The sequence below is a fragment of the Abramis brama genome (genome assembly GCF_963993115.1).
Source record: "Abramis brama genome assembly, chromosome: 1".
Classification (NCBI taxonomy): domain Eukaryota; kingdom Metazoa; phylum Chordata; class Actinopteri; order Cypriniformes; family Leuciscidae; genus Abramis; species Abramis brama.
Genome location: NC_139963.1, coordinates 5,974,504 through 6,000,885, shown reverse-complemented (window position 1 = coordinate 6,000,885; position 26,382 = coordinate 5,974,504). Strand labels below are relative to the sequence as shown.

Sequence of the window (26,382 nt, the reverse complement as noted above, 5' to 3'; positions counted from 1 at the left end):
AATACTCTCTATAACTCTTTGTTTTTGTTTTTTTGCCACCTAACGTGCTATAGCCTATATTATGGTATTATGGTCATTAAATGGCTTTCCTGAGGTAAATGTAATGTGAGCTATTGTTCTCCAGCTGTTTTATTGACCTCTTTCAACTGTTTTGCAGTTGAAAAACACTGATTGATCGATATTATCTATGAGGAATTTACATTTTGGTAAGTTGTACTGTATCTTTCAACAGTGTTCGTGTTTATTTACTATTAGCTAGTAGAGATGATCGGTTCACGTGCCGCTAGGGATCTGTTACGTCACATAAGCGCCAAAACGGTATTTATTGTTTGAATTTCGTAATAAAATGTACCGAATCTGAGAGCTGAGATTTTTTTTTTTCTATCATAAAAACACCTGCGCTGTCTTGACAGTCTCCTGCACGGTCTCCGTGTCCTCTTTGCTTCGCGATTTTTCTCTGCGCGAGAAAATGGATGTGTGGCGTGAGAGTGTGTGAAAAGTGTCAATTGCGCAAGTCTCACGCAGCCCTGACGCCGTTACGTGTTCAGTGGCGCAGTAAGACTAACGCAGTAAGACGCAGTAAGTAAAACTATTGTTTTAGTTTGACAGGGTCGGCGCTAGCTTAGTTTAGCTTAATGAATGGAATCCTTTGTTGCCAGCTAGCATGTCCTGAGTAAAAGTGATAACCCCCCCCCCCCCCCACCTAATTACTTCTTGTGGCCTGCGTATTCACAACGAGTACAAATAGCGATGCAGATTAACACTAGGCGATTTCCTAGGCAGATATTGACTTGGGACTATATTAGGGGGAAGCACAGGCGAAGCACTGCTACTTGGAAGTTGTGGGATTTCATGTGTTGCATGATATCTCTGCGCCCAAGTACCAGTGCTTCGCCTGTGTTTTATTTATTTTTTTATTTTTTTTATCACTTTTACTCAGGACATGCTAGCTGGCAACAAAGGATTCCATTCATTAAGCTAAACTAAGATAGCGCCGACCCTGTCAAACTAAAACAATGCATGCACTGAGACAAAAACGCATTTGTCCTCCTATCTAAATGTAGGAAAAAAGGTGAATAAGTGGTGGAGTGTTGCTTTGCTTAATGCGAGACGACTAAACGGATTGTGAAAAACACCTGCTAGAGTTCAGCAGTGTCATTAAAGTGAAGGTGAATCCAGTGTTTAAACGAGGATGCTGTGTGTGAAAGTGTGGCCGACATGTTGCTCTACAAAACAACATTATTTACAGTAACTGGAGAAAAACTTTTAATGTTATTAAGTGAATGAAATGCCATAAATAAAATGTGTCAAAATTAATTTGTGTTTTGTGCATGTTTTCTGTGTCCACATACAGGTCTGAAAAGTCTCATAAAGGAGGAAGAGATGGGGCAAACTTCCTGTAAAATGAGTGTGTGTGAGGATAGAGAGGAGGAGGCGTCTGTTCACACTCAGAGAGCACCATCTTCAGGATTCAGCTGTGTGTCCATGAAGAGTAACAGATCCATGATTAATCCCCCTAATCTCAGTAATGGACCTTCTTCAGGATCCAGCTGTGTGTCCATGAAGAGTAACAGATCCATGATTAATCCCCCTAATCTCAGTAATGGACCATCTTCAGGATCCAGCTGTGTGTCCATGAAGAGTAACAGATCCATGGGTAATCCCCCTAATCTCAGTAATGGACCATCTTCAGGATCCAGCTGTGTGTCCATGAAGAGTAACAGATCCATGGGTAATCCCCCTAATCTCAGTAATGGACCATCTTCAGGATCCAGCTGTGTGTCCATGAAGAGTAACAGATCCATGGGTAATCCCCCTAATCTCAGTAATGGACCGTCTCCAGGATTCAGCTGTGTGTCTATGAAGAGTAACATCTCCATGGGTATTCCCCCTAATCTCAGTAATGGACCATCTTCAGGATCCAGCTGTGTGTCCATGAAGAGTAACAGATCCATGGGTAATCCCCCTAATCTCAGTAATGGACCGTCTCCAGGATTCAGCTGTGTGTCTATGAAGAGTAACATCTCCATGGGTATTCCCCCTAATCTCAGTAATGGACCTTCTTCAGGATCCAGCTGTGTGTCCATGAAGAGTAACAGATCCATGATTAATCCCCCTAATCTCAGTAATGGACCATCTTCAGGATCCAGCTGTGTGTCCATGAAGAGTAACAGATCCATGGGTAATCCCCCTAATCTCAGTAATGGACCATCTTCAGGATCCAGCTGTGTGTCCATGAAGAGTAACAGATCCATGGGTAATCCCCCTAATCTCAGTAATGGACCATCTTCAGGATCCAGCTGTGTGTCCATGAAGAGTAACAGATCCATGGGTAATCCCCCTAATCTCAGTAATGGACCATCTTCAGGATCCTGCTGTGTGTCCATGAAGAGTAACAGATCCATGGGTAATCCCCCTAATCTCAGTAATGGACCATCTTCAGGATCCAGCTGTGTGTCCATGAAGAGTAACAGATCCATGGGTAATCCCCCTAATCTCAGTAATGGACCATCTTCAGGATCCAGCTGTGTGTCCATGAAGAGTAACAGATCCATGGGTAATCCCCCTAATCTCAGTAATGGACCATCTTCAGGATCCAGCTGTGTGTCCATGAAGAGTAACAGATCCATGGGTAATCCCCCTAATCTCAGTAATGGACCATCTTCAGGATCCAGCTGTGTGTCCATGAAGAGTAACAGATCCATGGGTAATCCCCCTAATCTCAGTAATGGACCATCTTCAGGATCCAGCTGTGTGTCCATGAAGAGTAACAGATCCATGGGTAATCCCCCTAATCTCAGTAATGGACCATCTTCAGGATCCAGCTGTGTGTCCATGAAGAGTAACAGATCCATGGGTAATCCCCCTAATCTCAGTAATGGACCTGCTGTGACCTCTGACCCTATGTGAGTAACATGAAGTTAAGGGCCGGTCCATATTCTGCTGGCGCCCTAGACGAGATATTATATTATATTATATTATATTATATTATATTATATTATATTATATTATATTAATTATATTATTGTGGCGAGCACGACGAGGTCGAGGGCCGTGGGAGGATGGCGCGAGGCCAGTGGCGTGATTGATAATGAGCGACACGTGCGCGACGCACCGGTCTCGCATCTCTCACTGAGGAGCGGAAGCATAAAGAAGGAGCGACGACAGTGAAGAGCGAGAGAGGAACAGGCCTGTGTTTTATTTGATGTTTTGTGTTGCCAGCAGTCGTCCGTGAGGGGCTGCTGGCTTTTACTTTCGTTTTGTATTTGTTTTATTTTTTTTTTTTAACATTCAACATTTTAATGATAAAAATAAAACAAATACAAAACGAAAGTAAAAGCCAGCAGCCCCTCACGGACGACTGCTGGCAACACAAAACATCAAATAAAACACAGGCCTGTTCCTCTCTCGCTCTTCACTGTCGTCGCTCCTTCTTTATGCTTCTGCTCCTCAGTGAGAGATGCGAGACCGGTGCGTCGCGCACGTGTCGCTCATTATCAATCACGCCACCGGCCTCGCGCCATCCTCCCACGGCCCTCGACCTCGTCGTGCTCGCCACAATTATATTATATTATATTTGTTGCCCCTAAAAACTACAATACTGGCAATAACACACACAAACACAAGTGTGTGTATGACCGCACAAATAGTTGTTAAAATAAAGGGTAAAAAGGCTATATAAAATATGTATCCAAATTGAATATATTTATAGATGATAGTCTTTGAATCCAGATAACTAGTTAGCCTCATACGCCTCTCACCTGGCGATCCTATTCTTGAACACAGACTGGAAAATTACATATCCAAAAAATGGATGCTGAACTTAATCTGCTGCTTTACATTTGTTTACACTTTCTATTAATATAAAAACTGTGCCTGGTCACCCTAAAACTGCAAGTCAAAGCGGTAAATCCAACCAAGTTGTCTTTCAAATTTGTCTCAAACTATCAATATGCTCTGGGAGTTTTAGGCGCAGGAGCCAATATGGCCGCTAGATGACATTCAAACTCCATTTGGTGATTTAAAAATTTTCCACTAGTGGTCCGTTCCAGTTGAAATATTCTAAAGTAACTCTTCAAAATATTAAATACACATCAATGACTGACACAAATAGTAGTTATGATTCTTACTCCTCAATAAAAAATAACTATAACTGACAAAGAGAAACAACATTGAAAGTCAGCTTATAACAATGAATTGACTAATTCACCATTAATAAATGCATGTTTAATTTTACACTTTTACTTTAATGCATAGATTTAATGCTCTGTATGTAATTATAAATTAGAAATGATACTTTTGTGTGCAGAGGGTTTATAGAATGTTTCTAATTAGGGCTGCTTGATTATGGCAAAAATCATAATTATGATCATTTTGCTCAAAATTTAAATTGCGGTTATTTAACACGATTATAGGTGGGCGATATCATCAAAGTCTTATTTCATGATATGAGTCATTTTAAATGTCAGTGAAATTTCACAATTATCAATACTTCAGAAAAAACGAATACAAGGTTAATTATCTTAAAGGACAAGTTCGGTATTTTACACTTAAAGCCCTGTTTACAGATTGTTTCTGATGAAACAGAACGGTTAAGATTAAAATTTGGACACATGCTGCTGTCCCGAGAATTTTAGGTTTCTTTCACTTTCCCCCCCACCTCCAGAATGGCTGCATAGGTACACTGGAACAATCCTTCCTAAAACGCATTAAACTTTCCTTTACAAAGACGTGAAACTCACCGAGTGGTCAGGGGTGTTCACTGATATGCTCACACAAAAATCGCTGCAAAAGATGCTTTCCAACAGGTGTTTTACCATTCGTTGTAAAACTGTGGATCTATTTTTCCAAACGCCTCACACCCGTAGATTCTTCCGTTGAGAGCTTGAATAATAGACACTCCAGCCCAGTTTCTGGCGGCGTAGTAATACCGTACCTCACACAGCACATCCAATACAAGTCAATGGAGTTGGACAAAAACTACGATAAAACCTGTTGGAAAGCATCTTTTGCAGCGATTTTTGTGTGAGCATATCAGTGAACACCCCTGACCACTTGGTGAGTTTCACGTCTTTGTAAAGGAAAGTTTAATGCGTTTTAGGAAGGATTGTTCCAGTGTACCTATCTAGCCATTGTGTAGGTGGGGGGAAAGCGAAATAAACCTAAAATTCTCGGGCCAGCAGCATGTGTCCAAATTTTAGGGGGCGGCACAGCACTGAGCTATTGAACAGTTATTGAACTGAATTGAATCAACATTGAACTGACTTGAGCTGAAAACAACACTATGTTTAGTTGATCTGCTTATTCTGTTGCTGAATTGAGCTCTTCATAACTGGTAAACTGCTCTGCTATTGAACAACAAACCCACTAAACTCAGAAACCATTGAACAGCATTAATGGTTTCATTCTGCTCAGCTTTTAATTAGCAAACTTTACCCACTTATATTATTTTCATTTCTATAAGAAAACATGTCAAACTCAGAGTGTGCTTGTGAGGGCTGTAACCAGTTAAACTATCAGATGCCTGCTGAAAATCATCTGTATGACCTCTGACATTAAAGCTTTGGACTAGGAAGGTCAGTTCGGCTAAAGGAGAAACGGCAATTCAAAAATATTTGCAAAATGCTCCAATAATAAGTTATCACTCCTAAAATCCAACATCAGAGGTTCTCAAACTTCTCAGATAAATTACTGTCTACCAAATCCAAACATATTCAATTATATTTCAGCATAAAGCAAATATTACTCTTGATCTGTCACTCTTTTTCTTTGCAAAAAGCAAAATCGAGGTTATGGTGAGGCACTTTACAAGTGAAGGTTTTTTTGTTTTGTTTTGTTTTTTAAGAAAAGAGTGAAGAGTATAAAGGCATTTTTGTGGTAATGAACATTATCTCACCAATGTTGATTGAACTTCAATGTTGCTGAACCCAGAATTTTCCTTTACTGTAAGCAACATGCATAAGTCATGTCAAATTTATGGTTACTTTATTTTGACGGTCCATTTTATGGCGCTTTTCCACTGCATGATACGGCTCAGTACGGCCCACTTTTGGGGGGTTTCCACTGCAGTGTAAAGTTCCTAGTACCTGGTACTTTTTTAGTACCACCTCAGTTGAGGTTCCAAGCGAGCCGTACCGAGACTAAAATGTGACGTGTAAACACTGCAGATCACTAATTTGGTCAGAGAGGATCTTCACTGCAGAGTCATTGAATTTGCGACACGAGACACCAAACCCGCCAGATTTAAATAGTCAGCAACAGCCACCGGAGGATCATTTGTCCGCACAACCTTTTTAAAGGAGTCATAACCTGTAATTTTCACTTTTCCACGAGAATCAATGTATGTTATGATTGCCTAACGATTATACACTGGCCGGGAAGCCGATATTTAAAAGTGAAGCGTTTGTTTACCCCTGGGTTCGTAAAACAGCCCACGTGCACGCGCACTCAAATACGAGATTTTAATTTCTGCCCCGACTTGACGTCAAGACGGGGCAGGATATACCATATATGGACACCGCAGACCTATGCTGCAGGAAGCCCGCCCTGCCCCTCTCCCCCTCATATTCAGTCGCGAAAGATCCAGAAACGTAGTGCACACGTGAGTTGCTCTGTTGTTGACTGCCAGAATCAACATGTAAATGTGTTTTCTCTCCCAAGAACGGACCAAGCTGTCAGGGACCAGTGGATTAAATTCATTTTTAATGACGCGGTTCCTACAACCCTTCCCACTGGCTTAACGTTAGGTGTCTGTGCTAATCATTTTACGCCGGAATCGTTCACAAATTTGGGGCAATATCAGGCGAAGTTGGCCTCGAAGCTCTGTTTGGAAAAAGGGGCCATTCCAACAATCAGAGACTTGCCTGCAATTGAAATGGTAAGACTGTGTTTTTATTGCTCTACTACTCGCGGAGCAGCATGTTGATTAAGAACGCAAACTTTTGTTGAATTTATGAGAAATCTACAGACGCAAACAGACAAAGTGTAATAAAATAAAGACCTAAATGTGTATTTTATAAACACAAGTCTGAAAGAAGACATGTTATTGAAGACAAATATCCAAAAATCTAAAAATTGACCAGTAAAAAAAAAAAGATGTTTTTGCCTGCCGTGTCTCGCCTTAATTAAAATTATTACCATCTTCAAAAGTAAAAACTCAGAATGACACATTCCAGAATATTATGTTTATAGATTACAATTAATGAATTTATCTGTTCAACTTTAAAGTCGTTGTTAATATTTGTGCAAAAAGTTGTAACTTTGATGGTGTATAATTTATTGTGTATTTATATTTTCAATGTCAGCAGAACACAAGAAAAGAATGATTGGTTAGAAAGACAACAAAGGAAAGATAAGAAAAGCTAGGGCGAAAAATAGATATTAATTTATTGTGGTGCGACGTTGGAGTCACACGTTGGTGTCACGCGTCTGTGGTGTATGGCAGGCCATCGGGGTCAAAAGTCTTTAAACGAAACGTGTGATTTTTGACCGCGTCAACACGCACCTTTTGCCCGTGTTAACGCGACAACACGCACAGCAGCCAATGAAATTGCTGTATTTGAGACTATATTTGCATATGTGACACGATGGTACGTTGGTATATATGTATACAAACATCAGACGTCATGTTTATTCATGAAGGATGTCGTAATGGTATACGTATGCAAACATCAGACGTTATATTTGTTCATGTGGGATGATGCATTGGTACGTTGTGAGTGATGTCAGTCTTATGTCATGATTTGTCATGCCCTTTTAAGTTGTTCGTTTGACGTTCTTTCTCAAGGTAGAAAAGTCAACAGCTTAAACGATTGGCTCTTAGAATGGCTCTTTTATTTTAGCAAACTGTCAAAAAACCTTTTCCGACTGTGTGCAGCTGAACTAAGAAAAGCTTAAGATTGCACAGCGCTGATAAGCATGGAATGGCAGAAGAAAAGGACTGCAATTAAAAAACAAAACAAGAGAAAATTATTTGAATGTAAGCAATAAAAAACTGCACACATCAGCTGTGGAATAAAAGAAAAGAAATGCACGTTTAACTAGATTAAGGCATACCCGTCTTAATTTAAACCCCGTCCACCACCCCCAAAGGTTTCACAAAGTTATTCTTGCCACTGTAACTTATGGCTACCTAAAGACAGGTTTATGGGTAAATAAATGAATAATAATAAAAATATATATACCAGGGCTCAACATTAAGCCTTTTCATTTGTCCTTCGGTCGGTTATTCACTTGTCCGAGTAAAAACATTTGTTTGAACAGGAAAAAAATGAGATTTTTTTTTTGTATGTTGTAAATATAATTACGTAATATAATATTAAGAATCAGTATTCTCATCACTGTTCAGTCAGCTTTAACATATATAAATTGGCATATTTATGATATTTTAATCTTTATAAAGGGCATTTTCCCTAATTGTTTTAAATATAGGCCTATGCTTCATCTTTCATTAGAATAATAACATGCTAAAGGGCTGTTACCAATCAAATTAAAACATTATTATGTTAAAGTGAATAAAGTTTTCTCTCTCTCTCTCTCTCTCTCTCTCTCTCTCTCTCTCTCTCTCTGTGTGTGTGTGTTCAGTTATAAATATAGCCTATGCTGTGTAAGTTATATACTTTTGAAAATTATAAGCCAATAACTTAAACATTTAATAAGCCATATAAATAAATTATATTGTATAATATGGAATATATAGCATTTACTTAATTTACAATGTAACATTAATTAATTTACTCTAGCAGTTAAGATATCAGTAAAAAAAAGGCCACAATAAAATAAATGATTAAAATGTGGGTAAATCTAAAAGTAAGTCTGCTTTAAAAACATATTACAAGGTCGAACATGGCTATAATGTGCGCGTTGAGAAACACGTTCAAACTGGTCGTCTTAACATGGTAAAACTGTGCGTCTTTACACGTACTAAAGTAACGCGACCATAACTGTCGCCTTAACATGACCAGAATGGGCGTGTCTACACGTACAAAAGAAAAGGAAAAAATTGCCGCGATAACGCCGACAAACAGTGTGTGTTGACGCGGTCAAAAATCACGCGTTTCGTTTAAAGACTTTTGGCCCCGTTCGCTTTCCATAGTGGTGCGGCGTGCTGTGGTGCAATGATGGAGTCACACGTTGGTGTCACGCGTCTGTGGTGCGGCGTGCTGTGGTGCGACGATGGAGTCACACGTTGGTGTCACGAGTGAATGTGTGCGTGAGACGGCTCGCGGTGACTGGTCGGAAAGCAACGTGTAGTCTGACATATTTCTTGTCCATCCAATACATGACAAGATTTTTAGGAGTCAAAATCGTGTAATCTGACACCGTGACTATTGTAACAGACACAAAATTCTTGTAATCTGAACCAGGCATATGATCACCGTGAATCATCTTACCCAAACATTGGAGTGTCCGTGCTCAACTAAGGCAGAGGAGGCATCTATGCCGGTGAACCGAACAATGGTATAATGATTCAGTTCGACTCCCAAGACAAGACGATGCTCACCCGACTGGCCAATAGGAACGTGGCCCCGCCCATGACACAATTTTCACAGTGAAAGCTGAATCCTGACACGAGAGCAAGAAATTACATCGAGAGCAAAGAAAAGCATTTTGAGAGAAACACTTTTTTTTTTTTTTTGAGAAAATGTTTTCACACTGATAGCAAAAATATACATTTGAGAGTTTTTTTCAAAGTATTTTGAGAGAGATTTTTTTTCTCAGAAATAATTTGAAAAAATTCAAATTTATATTTTTTATGTTCTATGAGAAAATACTTTCTCTCAAAACTTTTTCTAGTGTCAAATATTATTATTTTTGCTATTGGTATGAAAACTTTTTCTCTCAAATATTTTTTTTTCTCTCATGAAATGCTTTTTTGCTATCAGTGTGATAACTTTTTCTCTCAAACTTTTTTTTCTCTCTCAGATCATTTATTTTCTCGCATGTAATAAAGACAATTCTCTCTCCAAATGCCTGATGTTCATTATTAATTAACAGTTTGTTGGCAACATGGATAAATAAAATCTGTGCAAGAACTTGCGAGGATCTACATGTGTGATATTAGGAAGACAGTTTCTACATGTAGTATGGTTTTTATATTTATTTTAACAGAGGTTTTTGTGTCTCTGTCTTCTTAATGTGTTTTCAGTGGTGTGAGAGCTGACCAGATCAGAGATGTGTCCTGTCAGACCAGCACATCCTCCTCCTGTCAGAAACACATCAGTCATCATGACACAGAAGCTGCCCTGCAGCTCGACTCTCACCAGCCAGTGCATGATGATCTGCAGAGAGTCAAAGACCAGCACAAAACCAGCATGAAGAACAAGTATGAGAGCTTATTTGAGGGAATCAAAATACAAGAGAATCAGACCCTCCTGAACAGGATTTACACACAGCTGTACATCATAGAGGGAGAGAGTGAAGGAGTGAATGAAGAACATGAGGTGTTACAGATGGAGAAAAGTTACAAGACACTGCAAGACACTCCAATCAACTGCAATGACATCTTTGATCCTTCACCTGAACTAGGGTATAAGGAGAAGAGAAGAGAGAAGGACAAAATCAAGACTGTTCTTACTAAAGGCATCGCTGGAATTGGAAAAACCGTCTCTGTGCAGAAGTTCATTCTGGACTGGGCCGAGGGAAAAGCCAATCAGGGTGTAGATTTCATGTTTGTGCTTCCATTTAGAGAGCTGAACTTGATTAAAGATCATCAGTACAGTCTTCACAGACTTCTGCTGGACTTTCATCCTGAACTTCAAGATCTGGACTCAAAGATGTGTGATGAATGTACAGTTGTGTTCATCTTTGATGGTCTGGATGAGAGCAGAATTACACTGATGTTTTCAGACAGTGAGAAAGTTTCTGATGTGACTGAGTCTTCATCAGTGGGTGTGTTGATGTCAAACCTCATGAAAGGAGATCTGCTTCCCTCTGCTCTCATCTGGATCACCACCAGACCAGCAGCAGCCAATCAGATCCCCTCCAAATACATCAAACGTGTGACAGAAATTCAGGGATTCAATGACCCTCAGAAGGAGGAATATTTCAGGAAGAGAATCAGTGATGAGGATCAAGCCAGCAGAATCATCTCACACATCAGAAGAGCAAGAAGCCTCCACATCATGTGCCACATACCCGTCTTCTGCTGGATCTCGTCCACTGTGCTTCAAAACATCCTGAAACAAGATCTCAGTGCAGAAATCCCTCAAACTCTGACTGAAATGTACATACACTTCCTCCTCATTCAAACTAGTATGAGGAACCAGAAGTATGAAGAGAGAGATCCAGAGAATCTCCTGCAGTCCAACAGAGATGTGATTGTGAAACTTGCTGAACTGGCTTTCAATCAGCTGATGAAGGGCAATGTGATGTTCTATGAGGAGGACCTGATTGAGAGCGGCATAGACGTCACAGACGCCTCAGTGTATTCTGGGATTTGCACTGAGATCTTTAGGGAGGAATCTGTGATTTATCACAGGAAGGTTTACAGCTTTGTACATCTGAGCTTTCAGGAGTTTTTTGCAGCACTGTATGTGTTTCTCTGCTATTTACACAAGAACAGTGAAGTTATGAAAATGTTCCTGACAGGAGAGTTCAGAACTCAGTGTACGATTGTTTCTCTAGATGATTTTCTGAAGGGAGCAATGAATAAAGCCTTGACAAGTAAAAATGGACACCTGGATCTTTTCCTTCGATTCCTTCATGGCATCTCACTGGAGTCCAATCAGAGACTCTTAAAGGATCTGCTGATTCACAAAGAGAACAACCAAAAGAGCATCAAGAAAATAATCCAAAACCTTAAAAACGAAAACACAGAAAGTCCAAAAGACAATGTCAGTCCTGAAAGATGGATGAATCTGTGTCACTGCTTGATTGAGATGAAGGATAGTTCTCTTGTTGAAGAAATGCAGGCATTTTTACAATCTGGAACAAAAAACAAACGTCTTTCTCTTGCACAATGTTCAACTTTGGCAAACATGATCTTGATGTCAGAAAAGGTGATGGATGAGTTTGACCTTAAAAAGTACAACACCCAATCATCACAAGAGGGTCGAAGGAGACTGTTACCTGCTCTGAGGAACTGCAGAAAAGCTCTGTGAGTATGAAAATATGAACTATCAACTGAATTGAAATATGAACATAATACCTCTCATGTAGGCTAATAGTTTAGCTGAATGCGCTTTAATTACTTTTTTATTTACATAAATTTGAAGTGTCTACAGATTAAAATATTTAAAATAATTATTTTAATTTGTAATTATAATTGAAATCCAAGTAATTACATTTCTGAAGTTTTAAAAGCTGAATATCTTTTTTAACCAATGAATTTACATGACTTTTCCATTGTTCATAATTTGCTGGATAAGGATTAAGCATTTTTAGAAAAATATATTCATTTTCCTGGTCTAGAAATCACACTTTTAAAATTAGGCTACCTCATATATCTAGTTGCGGTGATGATGTATTAAAATAAGAAATATCTTGATTTAGGTCAGTGGTTTTCAATCCCAGCACTGTACATTTTTAATGTCTCTCTTATCTAACACACATATTAGGGGTCTTGGAGTGTTTACTAACTAGCTGATGAGTTGAATTTGAAAATGTGCCGTGCTGTGGGTACTCCAGGAACAGGATTGAGCAGAAGTCTGTGAGCCTACTAGTCCGGGCCTTAATGCTATGGTACTGTAACCGTGATAAGAGCACTGAAAACGTTATGTTGCTTGGGCGGCTTGAGTCCTTGTAGAGTAATTTACTACGGCTTAGAACACGGCTCAACCATTGAATCAAGGTCCAGAACTATCTGTTTTATAACTAATTATTGACATACAAGAGGGCTTTTCACACTTATAATAATAATAGTCAACCCTGGGTCATTGTAAACCTTTACACTGATCATAATTTACCTGGGGTTAACAATTAATCCTGGGTATTTATAAACTGATGTTTCATGCTGTACACTCCTAAACCCTCGGTTAACGTTCGTATTTGCGAATTTGCGGTGTTAGATTCATTGACTGGACGAACGTTGCATGCAACCTGTTTACATGAAGGCTCTTGCATTGCGCATCCTCATATTATATTGCCGAGTACTATCAAGTTTTTTTTCTCTATCGACTTTATGGATCTTCTTCACTCCAATTGGCGAGTTTTCTGTTGCCATTTAAAATGTTTTCCATAAAACACTGAAATAAATGTTTATACAATGCTCATGGTGCATCCGCAATTGCATACTGTAGAGTAGGCACTACATTTGAATTAGAATATCCTTCACGACCGTTAAAAATGTATGATATATATAGTATGAATTAGGGCTGCATGATATTGGAAAAAACTTACACTGCGATATTTAGTTTTTCTCCGATATACATGTCGAAATATAAAAAAAAAATTTCACCAGTTGATTTGAATAGCTCTATTTGAATAGAATTAATCATTCTAGAATAATTGGGGTGATTTTGTAGGGAAGTGAATCTGCATAGAAAACACCTCCAGGGCCCAGAAAATACCTCAGACCCCAGAGGGTTAACCCATTTAGTGGTTAGTAAGATTTAGCCTTAATAAGTCACGTATCTCAAGTAAATACAGTCAATTATGGCTCAAGTGAACATAAACAGCTGGTTTAAAACCAGATATGTGTCAGTATATTAGAAGCACTCGGTCTTAAAGTGACAGCAGCCTAGAATACAGCAGTCTGTGTCATTAATGTCAATCAAACAACAGAAGATTTTAAATAAATGTGGGGTTAGACGGGCAAGGGGTTAAAGCACTAAGACATGGGAACAGTATAGCTATACGATAGTCATATCGTCATCGCAATATTAAACATTGTTATCGCACATCGCAACTTTTCCTCATATCGTGCAGCCCTACCTTGGTTCTTTAAAACAGAAAAAAAACAATGTTATTTGCATATCGAGCAGAAACAAAGCAACCTCGGCATCTGTTTTCAGGCCTTGGTAGCACTTTATCTTAGAGTCCTTTTCCTCTTGTACATACTATGTACTTATTACATAAACTAATTAATATGTTATAATAGTAATTACAATAACTGGGTACTAACTAGGTACTAACCATGAACCTACCCCTAAACCTAACCTTAACCCATGCAGTTACCTGATATTACCCAGTACTTTCTAAAGTAAGTGCACTGGAAGAACATGTAAGTGCATGTAATGTAAAAAATAAGTGCAACCCAGGCCTTCTCGCTCTCTAACGTCTCTCCAGTACGCAAAAGCTTCTCCATTATTAACAAGCTTTTGACTGATCATAACCTTTTAACAAGTGTCTTCTCTTTTTTTTCAGATTAGCAGCCTGTAATCTCACTGATCAGCACTGTGAAGTTGTGGCTTCAGTTCTACAGTCATCAAACTCCCTGAGAGAGCTGGACATGAGTAACAATCACCTGCAGGATTCAGGACAGAAGCTACTTTGTGCTGGACTGAAGAGTCCAAACTGTCAACTCAACATACTGAGGTTTGAGTTTGACTTTCATTCATTAATTAATGTTAATAATAATGTGTGCTTTATATACATTTATACTACAGGGGGCTGTTGAATGCATGAATCTGATTGGTTGATGAATAGGGTGGTTGAAAAAAACAAACCTAGAGTTTTGAACTCAACAATTTTTTTTTGACCAATTAGACTTTACATGTTTTCAACATTGCACCCTTAAACGAGCTGTATGTAGTTTTCAGCGGCCTCTAGCGGTGATGTTTCAGATTGCAACCAATAAGTTTACAAGCGCGTGCTCTTACGCGTGCTCAAATTTATGAGCGAGCACTGTGGGTACCGGCCAGACTGAGACGCAACACACCGGAGAAAGCATCACATAACATGCTGGAAACTCAGGTAAAACTCCCACTGCAACATTACAATAATAGGCTACTTTTATCAGCTTGACGTTGAACTAATGCTCCATGCTTGTACCATGATAAGTATGGAACCCTATCAACCGTGCCGAATTTTGCCACTGCAAGCACCACTTCACATTTTCTTCAGGAAATGTACATTCTAGGTTTGTAGATAAGGTTTCTCCATGATTCAAATGCCCTGCCGATGTTGATCCGTGTTTTTCACCCGAAGTTCATCCGATTCACGCCTGGCCTTACGAGCTTCAGCAGAATTTTTTTTGTTTGTTTTTTATCAATATGTGGAGTTTGTGTTGGAGTCTGTGTTTTGCTGGGCGCAGGTCGTTTCTTAGTGTTATCAGACATGTCATAAGTTGCATAAGTCATAAGTCCATGTCATAAGTTGCAGTGTCGTCGTCGTCGCTGTTGAGTGCAAAGTCAGTAGGCTAGACGAGGCGAGAGGCTCAGGAGCGCGCATGCAGGTGACGTCACTGGCGGTAAATCCGACCCGGGACCTTCACATAAAAATAAGAATACTTGCTTTCAGAGGTAATAGCAAAAACCGCAAAGTGGATCATTTTAATGTGAGATTACAACCCCTTCACACACAGGCAATAAAAAAAAGGATTCGTTTTGGTAGAAAAGCTACATACAGCACCTTTAAGTAATTAAATTTACACACAATCTCAACTCATTACTTTGTGTGGCAGAAACAACTCAATTGAGTGAAAGTAACTCAGGTGAATGCACATTAGTGTAACATTGTAAATATAGTTTATATATTGTATATACTATATTGTAATATATTAAGGCAATATATTATTTCAGATTAGCAGCCTGTAATCTCACTGATCAGCACTGTGAAGTTGTGGCTTCAGTTCTACAATCATCAAACTCACCCCTGAGAGAGCTGGACCTGAGTAACAATGACCTGCAGGATTCAGGAGTGAAGGTGCTCTGTGCTGGACTGAAGAATCCAAACTGTCAACTCAACATTTTGAGGTACTTAGAAGTTTTATGTATATAGCGCCTTTTCTGTAGCTCAAGGTCGCTTTACATTGTACATTACAATACATTTACACACCCACACACACATTACAAACACATAAGGATACATATAGCCACATTATCCAAAGTACATGTTAAATAGATATGTTTTTAGCTGAGTCTTGAAGGTTGCCATAGATGAGATATAATGAAGTGTAAGGGGTAGTGAATTTAGGAGCATTACCACTAAATGAACTTCCACCTACAGTGTATCAAATATATCACGGTTACAACGATGGAAACTGTAGTTTTAAAAAAACCTTTACAATAAGATTCCATTTGTTAGATAACATTAGATGAAATGACCTAACAATAAACAATAGTTATATACTGTCGCAATTATTCTCCTTGGGGTTTAATTTAAAAATACATTTTTAAATTCAAAAGTTAACATTATTTCTGTTAACATTATTTAATGCACAATGAATGAAGTGAACAAACATGACCAATCAAGTGTTTGTATTAAATAACATTCACAAACATTAATTAATGTTGCAAATATATATTCTTCACTCAATGTGTTGATGTTTGATAACGCATTAAGTTATGTTAATGAATGGTATCTTATTGTAGGGTTACCAAACTATACAGGAGATAAAACGTGTTTTATTTGACTTGACTGTATTTTTATTTAATCCAAAACTGCATTCATATTTAATTTTAAAAGGCCTTTTTAAACCTGCTAAGAGTTATCCAGCCAAGAATAAGCCTAGAACTGCTTTTCTGACAGACTGATATTAATGACATAATGATGACTTTTTATTTCTCATCTCCATAAATATATCTAGTAGTAAAGCTAATGCAAGGGCTAGAAATCAATTAATTCTTTGCTGATACTTCCTCGTCATCATGGAGAGTGCAGTTCGCACCGTTTTCTCCTTTCCACAAGCGTTTGCTCTCCCGTGGCGTCTGTCGTTGCTATGCAACCATGAACCTAGGCGTGCCTGGAAAAACGAGCGCGCCGCGTCGCTTCTATTATGAGCACGCTTGCCGCGCACCTTACATTTGAAATAATGAATCTGCACGTGCAAAAAACACGCTATGTGAACGGCCCCTTATGGCAACGTGAAATTAGCCTAATCCAAAATATTTCCATATGAGGATCTTTCCTCCTTTCTTATCAACGATTTACAGCCACCACATCAACTGCACGCGCATCAAGTACCGGGTTTGAGAATACCTGGGACCGTGACGTTTAAAAAATGTTAGTACCGACCCTGGTACCGAAGTACCGGGTCTTTGACAACACTACATGTACATGAGGTCACCAAGTGGATATATATAAATGATGAACAGTAGTGGGCCAAGAACTGAACCTTAAAGAACACCCAGTGTAAGTGGAGCAGTGACCTATAGTGATGTAATACTTTCTGTCGCTGATGTAGGAAATTATCCAGGAAAGAGCTGACCTAGTGATGCCGATATCACTAAGGCGAGAGATGAGTATTTAATGGGAGACTGTGTCAAATGCAGCACTTGTTTATTAACCCTGAATCCATGGACAGAAGAATGTCATTAACCACCCCAAGAAGAGAAGATTCAGTGCTATGAGATGGGCGAAATCCTGACTGAAAAGGTTCAAAAAGACTATTAGGATCTAAGGATATCTCAGTTATGAAGGCACAAGCTTTTCAAGTACTTTGCTTAAGAATGGTAAATTAGATATTAGATATAAGCTGGCAGGATGTGGAATTAGACTTCATAATTAGATCACTTATGGCAGCAGAGGTAGTCAGAGTGAAAGCAGAGAGAGTTTGTTGAATGAGCTGAATCAGCTTACATCAAATGAACATTTGAGTCACTTTGATGTCTTTGGTAATGGATTCAGTTGACTTCAGTTTGTCTGAAAAGAATTGAGAAAAGCTATTCACAAGCACTGCAGAGCCAGAAATAACATGTTGTGGTGGATTAGTGAGATTGTTAACTATAGCGAAGAGTGATTTGGGCCTGCACATGGAGTTCTTAAAAGTACAGTTACTCAACCAGAATAATACACCATTCCCGTGGTGGTAAAATTGGGGATGTGTATTTGCTGCCTTTTACCGCTAAGTGGCGCTATAATCACACACTTTGAAAAGTGTTAATTTATTATCTCTATTACGTAATCTGACGCTGCGCTGCGGCTCATTGAGAGCGATTGAGAGCTGGTAGATAAATTCAAGTGAAACATTGCAGTTAAACAAATTCATAATCACAATATTGAAATTACATTACAACTTTAGAACTGAAACAAATGTAGGCTTCTATTATTGCATCAAATTTAAGCAAAGTAGGCTAAATGTTAACGTTGTGTGCCCAATTTTTCTATAATTTTGAAAGGCAATGCATGTCAATAGTAGGGATGCTCCGATCCGATATTTGTTTCGGGTATCGGCTCCGATATGGAATAAAATTTTAGATCGGGTATCGGTAACAATGGGCCCGATCCGTAGGGGCATCAAATTACAGAAAATACGAGAGCGATTCGAAAGCTTACAAACCAGTCGGCTCTCTAAACACACTCGCGGTAATTCTATGATGTGCGCAAGTGTGTGACATCACGCGTTAGCAACATGCGCAGAACGCAGGCGGCAGGTAAACAGTTTCCAATTCAAACAAGCTAAACTCCTGTAATTTGTATGGCCCAAACCTCGTTATATGAATAACCACATCAATTTATTATTCCAAGGTTGTCCGATTGTGTGATCTTGTATTAAACGTATCCTACTCACACAATCAACACTTCATACAAATTTCAACCCATTTGTGAGCTCAACCTGGCAACCTACAACCCAGTTGCGCTGTTGACGTCTGCGCAGGTAGTAGTGGGAAATTGGATAAGCTGACTGGTAGAAATGGGAGGAGAAAACTCAGTGGTAAATATTTAACGCAATTAACACAGCATACGTTTTTTTCGGTCATCCTTTGGCTGGTGTCACATTATATGATGCGCTCTTATTCATGCAAATGCTTTTAAACCATTCAAGACACACACAGGACGCACAGAAAGACCAGAATCGAGTTGTCTTTCGGCTTGAAGTTGGAGACACTAACACGTGCAATTATGCCAAAATGTCCGTTTTTTTGAGTATCCTCATAAGAGCAGACTGAGCAGTCTTAAATAAGTTAAATAAAGTCTTAAATGAACGTAAAAAGTTGTGAGAGAATGAGGCACGTGTGAGATCCGTGTCTCTGTCAGCAGGGGCAGATCTTAAAGGTCCCGTATTATGCCCCTTTTCACAAGATGTAAAATAAGTCTCTGATGTCCCCAGAGTGTGTATGTGAAGTTTTAGCTCAAAATACCCAACAGATAATTTTTTACAGCATGTTTAAATTGTAATTTTTTGGGGGCTCAGAAAAACGCGCTGTTTAAGTGTGTGCCCTTTAAATGCAAATAAGCTGCTGCTGGACGACCCAGGGGGCGGAGCCTCACGAGCTCGCGCTCAGTCTCTCAGGACAGTTTCATCTCATGGAATGATGATAATATCAGAAACTCTCAGTAACGGTGTTCATTTCGAGTATACTCTGTAGACAATAATACCTACAGAGTCAGAGTGCTGTTTAGAGATGGAACAGGTATAGTTTAGTAGTTTAATTACGGTTATAACGTATTTGTCATCTGCTTGTATGTATCCATTATTTATTAATAGCCTACAAGTCGGCTGTTTCGGACCAGGTCCGAATGATGATCAAACATATACTGATGAGTTTAATAAAGTTTATTGTACATCACACAAAAGATGAAGCGTCAGTTTTACTCCAGAAAATCACCGTAAGAGCTGAGTAAACACAGTAAGTTATAAGAAGTGCGCAAGTACATAAACAAATTTCGGTAGAGTTGAGGGAGCATTTTCTTTAAAAACAAAATAATTCCACCTCGTCTTCAGCGGCTGCCTCAGATTTCGGGAGTAAATAGAGAGAGCTATGTGGATTAATACATCCAGCCACACAACACCTACAGCGCTTGGGAGACATTCTCGTCAGTGCAGCAGCTGTGAACTCGATCAGGGCGGGGCTATGTTGAAACGGCAGTGTCTGTCAACACTCGTGGGTGGGGCCTGTGCTTAGTGACGTCACTAAGGCCCCGTTTACACGTACATGGTTATTTTGAAAAACGGAGACATTTCTCTTCGTTTGCGCCCTTTGTTTACACGCAAACGGAGGATTCGCCAATGAAACCGATTCTTTCTAAAAAATCCGGCCAGAGTGGAGATTTTTAAAATCATCGTTTGCCCGTTTGCATGTAAACTGAGAAAAACTGAGTTTTAGGCAGCGACGTCACAGAATGTGACTATTTTCGGGATTCTGATTGGCTAAGGTGGGCTTGAGCTTCTCGTTACACTGCCACCTACAGGTTTGGCATGCTCTTGACAGCATATACACAGGTTTGTGTGCACGATGTTATTTTTGAAAACAAAGAGGGGTGAAATGTCCGTTTATGAAAATAGCCATCCACGTGTAAACGTAGCCTAAAACAGCATTCTGAAAACAGGTCGTCGGGAGACAGTGCTGATGATTTATGGGGATTAATAAAAAAGGAGTGAGTGGATTTTTATCACTATTGGCTGGTTGTGTACACACACTGACACTGCCAACACACATGTATGTCCAAACAGCATGCAAAACGTCTCAGGTTACGACTGTAACCATAGTTCCCTGAGAAGGGAACGAGACGATGCGTCAATGACGCTTTGGGAACGCTCCTGCGTGATTGCGTCTGAAGCACCTATGTCAACTAGTCCAATGGCGAGAGTGGGCGTCACGGGCGGGTGACGTGACGACCAGGAAAGGATAAAGGACATCCGGTTTAGAACCACGCTAGCTTCGAAAAGGGCCGAAGCAAGTCGATCACAGGGATGTAGTAAGTATGGCAAAGTGACGCATCGTCTCGTTCCCTTCTCAGGGAACTATGGTTACAGTCGTAACCTGAGACGTTCCCTTTCGAGGGAACTCGCGATGCGTCAATGACGCTTTGGGAACGAGAATGCCCAACACGCCATACGAACCAGAACCTGTCTGTGTGAATACTGCACAACTAAGACAAGAGAACTGGAGAACCTGGGGAAGCACCCAGGTCGAAGTTGCAAAACCTTACGAATGTGAGCGGAGAGGACCAGCCTGCCGCATACCACACCCTACAGGGATATCTAAATATATATAATAAGGCTTCTAAGCCGCCATACTCCTGTCCTGGTCTAAAATCACCACGGAGGAAACAACCAAAGGTCCCCCCCTTTCTCCCCCTCCTCAGGGAAATACCACCAAAAGGGACATGAAGGCACTAAGGCTGCCACGTACACCTTCAGTGTGGAAGGGGATAACCCTGCGGAAAAACAAGCAAGCAGTAACTCCAGCACTGTACCAATTGGGCAGTAACTGGGCCCGAGACCCGCAATATGAAGTGAAAACCCATCACTAAATACATAAAGTTTCCTCGTGGAGAGAGCTCTGGAGTGAAGTATGGTCTCCACAACCTCAGTTGAGAGACCAAGTCAATGAGTTTGGCCCCCTCAGAGGCCAAACCCACAGGTTCCATATATCTGGGCTGGGGTGAAGGGTCGCCCCTCCCACTTAAAACCAAAGGTCCCTCCTGACTGGAATCTCCAAGGGAGAGCCATCGAGTAGAGACACCGGGTCTGAGAACCAATCAGACCGGCCAGTACGGTTCTACAAATAGTAGACTTATTCCGTCCCGGTGGACCTTCTCCAGAACTCCTTGGAGCAGAATAATCGGGGAGAGATGTACAGACGTAGCCTCGGCCATGTCCATACCACAACGTCCAGCCCCAAGGGAGCTGGGTGTGTGAGGGAGAACCAAAGTGGACCATGCGTCGTATCCTGAGACGTGAACAGATCCACTTGTGCCTGGCCATAAACCCCCCAAAATGTGCTCCACCACCTCGGTGTGGAGCCTCCATTCCCCGGGCCTCAGCCCCTGCCTCAACAGGATGTCTGCTCCTACATATTTATGTAAGAGACCACTGACGTGTTGTCTGTAAGGACAAGCACATGATGGTCCCTCAGGTCTGGGAGGAATGTCTCAACGCATTGAAGACTGCCATCATCTCCAGGTAATATATGTGCCAAAAAGATGATGACTCCTCCACAGGCCCTGAGATGAGCGGCCTCCCAATACCGCTCCCCAGCCAGTGAGGGAAGCATCTGTCGAGATAGCAACTCGATGGCAAAGAGCTCCCAACACCGGAACCTGGGAAAGGAACCAGTATTTCCTCCATATAACCAAGGCGCGGAGACACTGCCGCGTGATCTTGATCGTACGAAGTGGGTTTCCCCTCGGGGAGAACCCTCTGGTTCTGAGCCACCACTGCGAGAGTCTCATATACAGTAGGCCAAAGGGTAACACATTGGACGCTGCTGCCATGAGGCCCAACAGTTTCTTAAACTGTTTCACAATACGTGACTGCTCACGTGAGACAGGAACCAATAATTCCTCCATATAACCAAGGCGCGGAGAAACCGCCGCGTGATCTTGATCGTACGAAGTGGGTTTCCCCTCGGGGAGAACCCCCTGGTTCTGAGCCACCACTGCGAGAGTCTCATATACAGTAGGCCAAAGGGTATCACATTGGACGCTGCTGCTTGAGGCTCAACAGTTTCTCGAACTGTTTCACAATGCGTGACTGCTCATGTGAGATAGGAACCAGTATTCCTTCATATAACCAAGGCGCGGAGACACTGCCGCGTGATCTTGATCATACGAAGTGGGTTTCCCCTCGGGGAGAACCCTCTGGTTCTGAGCCACCACTGCGAGAGTCTCATGTACAGTAGGCCAAAGGGTATCACATTGGACGCTGCTGCCATGAGGCCCAACAGTTTCTCGAACTGTTTCACAGTGCGTGGCTGGCCTAGCTTCAACTCTTTTGTGGTTGCGAGGATAACAGCTACACGAACGGGCAAAGTATGGCTTGCATCGTGACTGAATCCCATACCACACCAAGGAAAGTGGTTCTCTGTAGTGGAGAAAGCACACTCTTCTTTGCATTGAGTCTCACCCCAATTTCTTCATCTGAGCGAGGACGACATCTCGATGCCGAACTGCTAACTGCTCCGATTCCGCCAGAATCAGTCAGTCATCGATGTAGTTCAGAATGCGTAGCCCTGCAGCCTGGCGGGGCCAGAGCTGCATCTACGCACTTCGTGAACGTGCAGGGTGATAGAGTTAGACCGAATGGAAGCACCCGATAATGGTATTCTTTGCCCCCAAAAGAAAACCTCAGGAATTTCCTTTGTTGAGGGAAGATGGAAGTAAGCACCTTTTAAATCTATTGTGACTATCCAGTCCTCGGATCTGAAAAGAGTCACAATCTGTTTGAGTGTGAGCATAATGAACTTGAGTTTCATGACTGCACGATACAACAGACGAAGATCTAAAAATGGGAACGCAGCCCCCCATCCTTTTACGGAACAATAAAGTAGCGGCTGTAAAACCCCGATTCTCTGTCGGGAGAGTACACCTGCTCTATAGCTCCCTTCGCTAATAGAGACTCTACTTCTTGCTCCATTACCAGAGCCTGCTCAGGATGTACTAACGCGAGTAGCACCCAGTTGTAACGAGGTGGAGGAAAACTAAACTGTATTCTGTAACCTCTCTCTATTATCTGCAGGACCCATGAAGATATATTCGGCAGATTCTTCCACTCTGTCAGAAAATCTACTAAGGGTACCAGTCTCTCGAGACTGGCCTCTGGTGTTATTGTAACAGCCACTTCGGTGACCTGAAGCATCCTGGCAGGAAACAACCGAACTGACTCTTTTTGAACCCCCCTCAGAGGGTGCGAGTTTGACACAGTGTCGTGGTGACACTGAGCCATGTGCTCGCTGGAAACCGCTGCGCCCCGAGACCAAGGGTGCGGGGTTGGCAGAACGGCCTCCTGAGGGCACCGAGGTGGGGCGGGCACCGTATAATGAGGTGTACACCGCTCCACCCCGGTCGGGGTTGCCCTCAGAGGTCTGACACCAGTGGCATCAGGACCTTGGCTGAAAACCTTTTTCACAGAAAAACAGTCCTCAGATCCATCTTCTGCTTTAAAGGCTTCTGTTGAGAATGCCATTCTGGTCCCCAATCTTTCTGAGGGGGAGCACAGGAAATTACACTCTGCCTGTACAATGAGTTTGTTAATGGCTAGAGCTGCTCCGCCCAGCAGCCCCAATTGCAAAGTTATAAACTCTAAACTCATTGTCCACAGAAGATTGAGATGTAGAATCTTCAATTCCCTTAACTCGATGCTCAGCACATCCATCTCCTCGGAGGTGGACAACTGTAGTACCAAATTATACCATTTAATTCCTCAAAATTAAATATAGAAAAAGATCAACCAGACAAGTTAACACGGTCTGGATGAATTACTGAACATATACATGAATCTAACTAATGAAAGTCAGAATAGCACATTTTAAATGCAGCCCACTTATTTAATTCCTCAGAATCAAACAGCAAAAAATCAACCAGACAATTTAATATATTCTAGATGAAAGGCTGAATATATATTTATATATAGGCTTATATATAAAAAATAGTTTCAACATGCAACAAAATAATCATAAATTCATAGCTTGCAATACACAATTTTATTTATTTATTTTTTAATAAATGCATTGCATTTGCAAAACCACTGGACTCTTATTGCAGTCTTTTTTTTTTTTTTTTAATAAACAGTAGCATGGGGAAACTCCCGATAGTGCTACACACGTGGGTAATTTTCATGAATGACCATAGCCCGTCCATTATTATTCTTAATGCAGACCACGTAATCTACGCGCTGCCTCAGCACACGCGAGATCCGAGCCAAAGAATCTTTATTGACTTTCTTCCCTCGAGAAGAAAGCCATAAGGAGCAGAGCTAAACTCTCGATAGTGCAAATGTTACACGTCGGGAATTTATGAATGAACACTGTCAGTCCCCTTTTACTAGAGCTGACCGTGCATGCTCCACCCCCAAACAAACAACACATGAATCGCGTGAATCGAGTGCAGGGAGGAACACACGATCCACAGATGTTTGCTCCCCATACTCCTGTCTATATATATATATATATATATATATGCTTGTGGTTGTGGACTGCATTGATGCTCAACACATCTACCTCCTCGGAGATAGACTGCTGAAACACCGGGCTCTCTAACCAGGGCGGAAGAAGCCGCGGCGCGGGCTTCCGAACCAGAGAGAGAGCGCGCTGGATCCCCCGGGAAAAGGCAGAGAAAAGGCGGAGCCCGTCTCTAACCCCTCCGCGAGATCCATTTGCGAACCCCACAATACCGGCTTCCATGCTGCCTCGGCAACACAGGGCCGGTACTGCGAGGAACGCGAGCCTGAACACCCTCCTCAAAGAGTGACAAGCGGGAACGGAGCGAGTAAAGCAATAGTAACTCGCAATGCTCGTAGTCAGCGCCCTCGAGCGCTGACAGATCATGCTCCGTTCCAAACAAACAACACATACATCGTGTGTATCCCCACCCGTAAAGAAAGAGGGCAGGGAGAAACACACGAACTAAGGTTGTTTGTTCGCCATAATATCTTATTGCTTTTGACTGATATAGAGACAGACAACAATAAATAAAACAGACAGTATAACACAGAGCGCTTTGCTGAGGCACAGAAGCTAGCGCGGTTCTAAACCGGATGTCCTTTATCCTTTCCTGGTCGTCACGTCACCCGCCCGTGACGCCCACTCTCGCCATTGGACTAGTTGACATAGGTGCTTCAGACGCAATCACGCAGGAGCGTTCCCAAAGCGTCATTGACGCATCGCGAGTTCCCTCGAAAGGGAAGTGAATTTTGCATAATAGGGGACCTTTAAAAAGGACAGCAGCCAATGAAGCTTTCTGTCAGTAAAGTTAATCAAAGAACAAAGGGAACAGAGGAAATTACTCACTGCTCTTGACTAAAGAACTTTTGTAACTTTAATAAGAATGAATCTATATATCATTTTAAATGTATGCAGTGCAAACTGTTTGATAACTTTATTCAATTTCTGTATATTTCCTACCTGTTAGACACATATTTAAAATATACTGTCTTTGTTTCTACATTAATATTTTGTTTTTATAATGGTGATTAATCACAGAAAAAAATTTGGCAATCGCTAAAAATAAATAAAAAAGAAACATGAACAAAAAAGGCAAAAAATGCTGATCGGAGCATCCCTAGTCAATAGATTATGTGTCTTATACTTTGTGTTATTTCAATTTGTTAATAGATTTATTAACTGAAACATAACAGTTAAATAAATTAAATTAAATGATCGTAAAATAAAAACATTGATCAGGACTTGCTAACTGATGTTAGTCGGCAGCATTTGAGTTTTAGCATTCCTTATTAATAATTAAATAGGCTTACAGTAGGCTATGATTTGCATAATTTTCTTTAATAAATAATAAAAATATTTCATCATAAAACATTGCAATAAAAAAATATTACATCAATGAGGCTTTGCATGAGCATAAGCAGGGCTGTACAGTGCGACATATGTCACACGACATAGT

General features: G+C 40.9%; 1 protein-coding gene across 1 annotated transcript in view; it reads left to right on the top strand.

Annotated features, from left to right (window-relative positions):
- The first annotated feature begins 1,354 nt into the window (after positions 1-1,354).
- Positions 1,355-26,382, top strand: part of LOC311079634 (NACHT, LRR and PYD domains-containing protein 3-like) — a 158,882-nt gene continuing 133,854 nt past the window's right edge. The window contains exons 1-5 of the mRNA XM_084109227.1: positions 1,355-1,702; positions 2,301-2,906; positions 10,148-12,097; positions 14,305-14,475; positions 15,681-15,854. Coding sequence (XP_083965353.1) covers positions 2,311-2,906; positions 10,148-12,097; positions 14,305-14,475; positions 15,681-15,854 — 2,891 coding nt within the window. The 5' untranslated portion in view covers positions 1,355-1,702; positions 2,301-2,310. The remainder of the gene's footprint in view (positions 1,703-2,300; positions 2,907-10,147; positions 12,098-14,304; positions 14,476-15,680; positions 15,855-26,382) is intronic.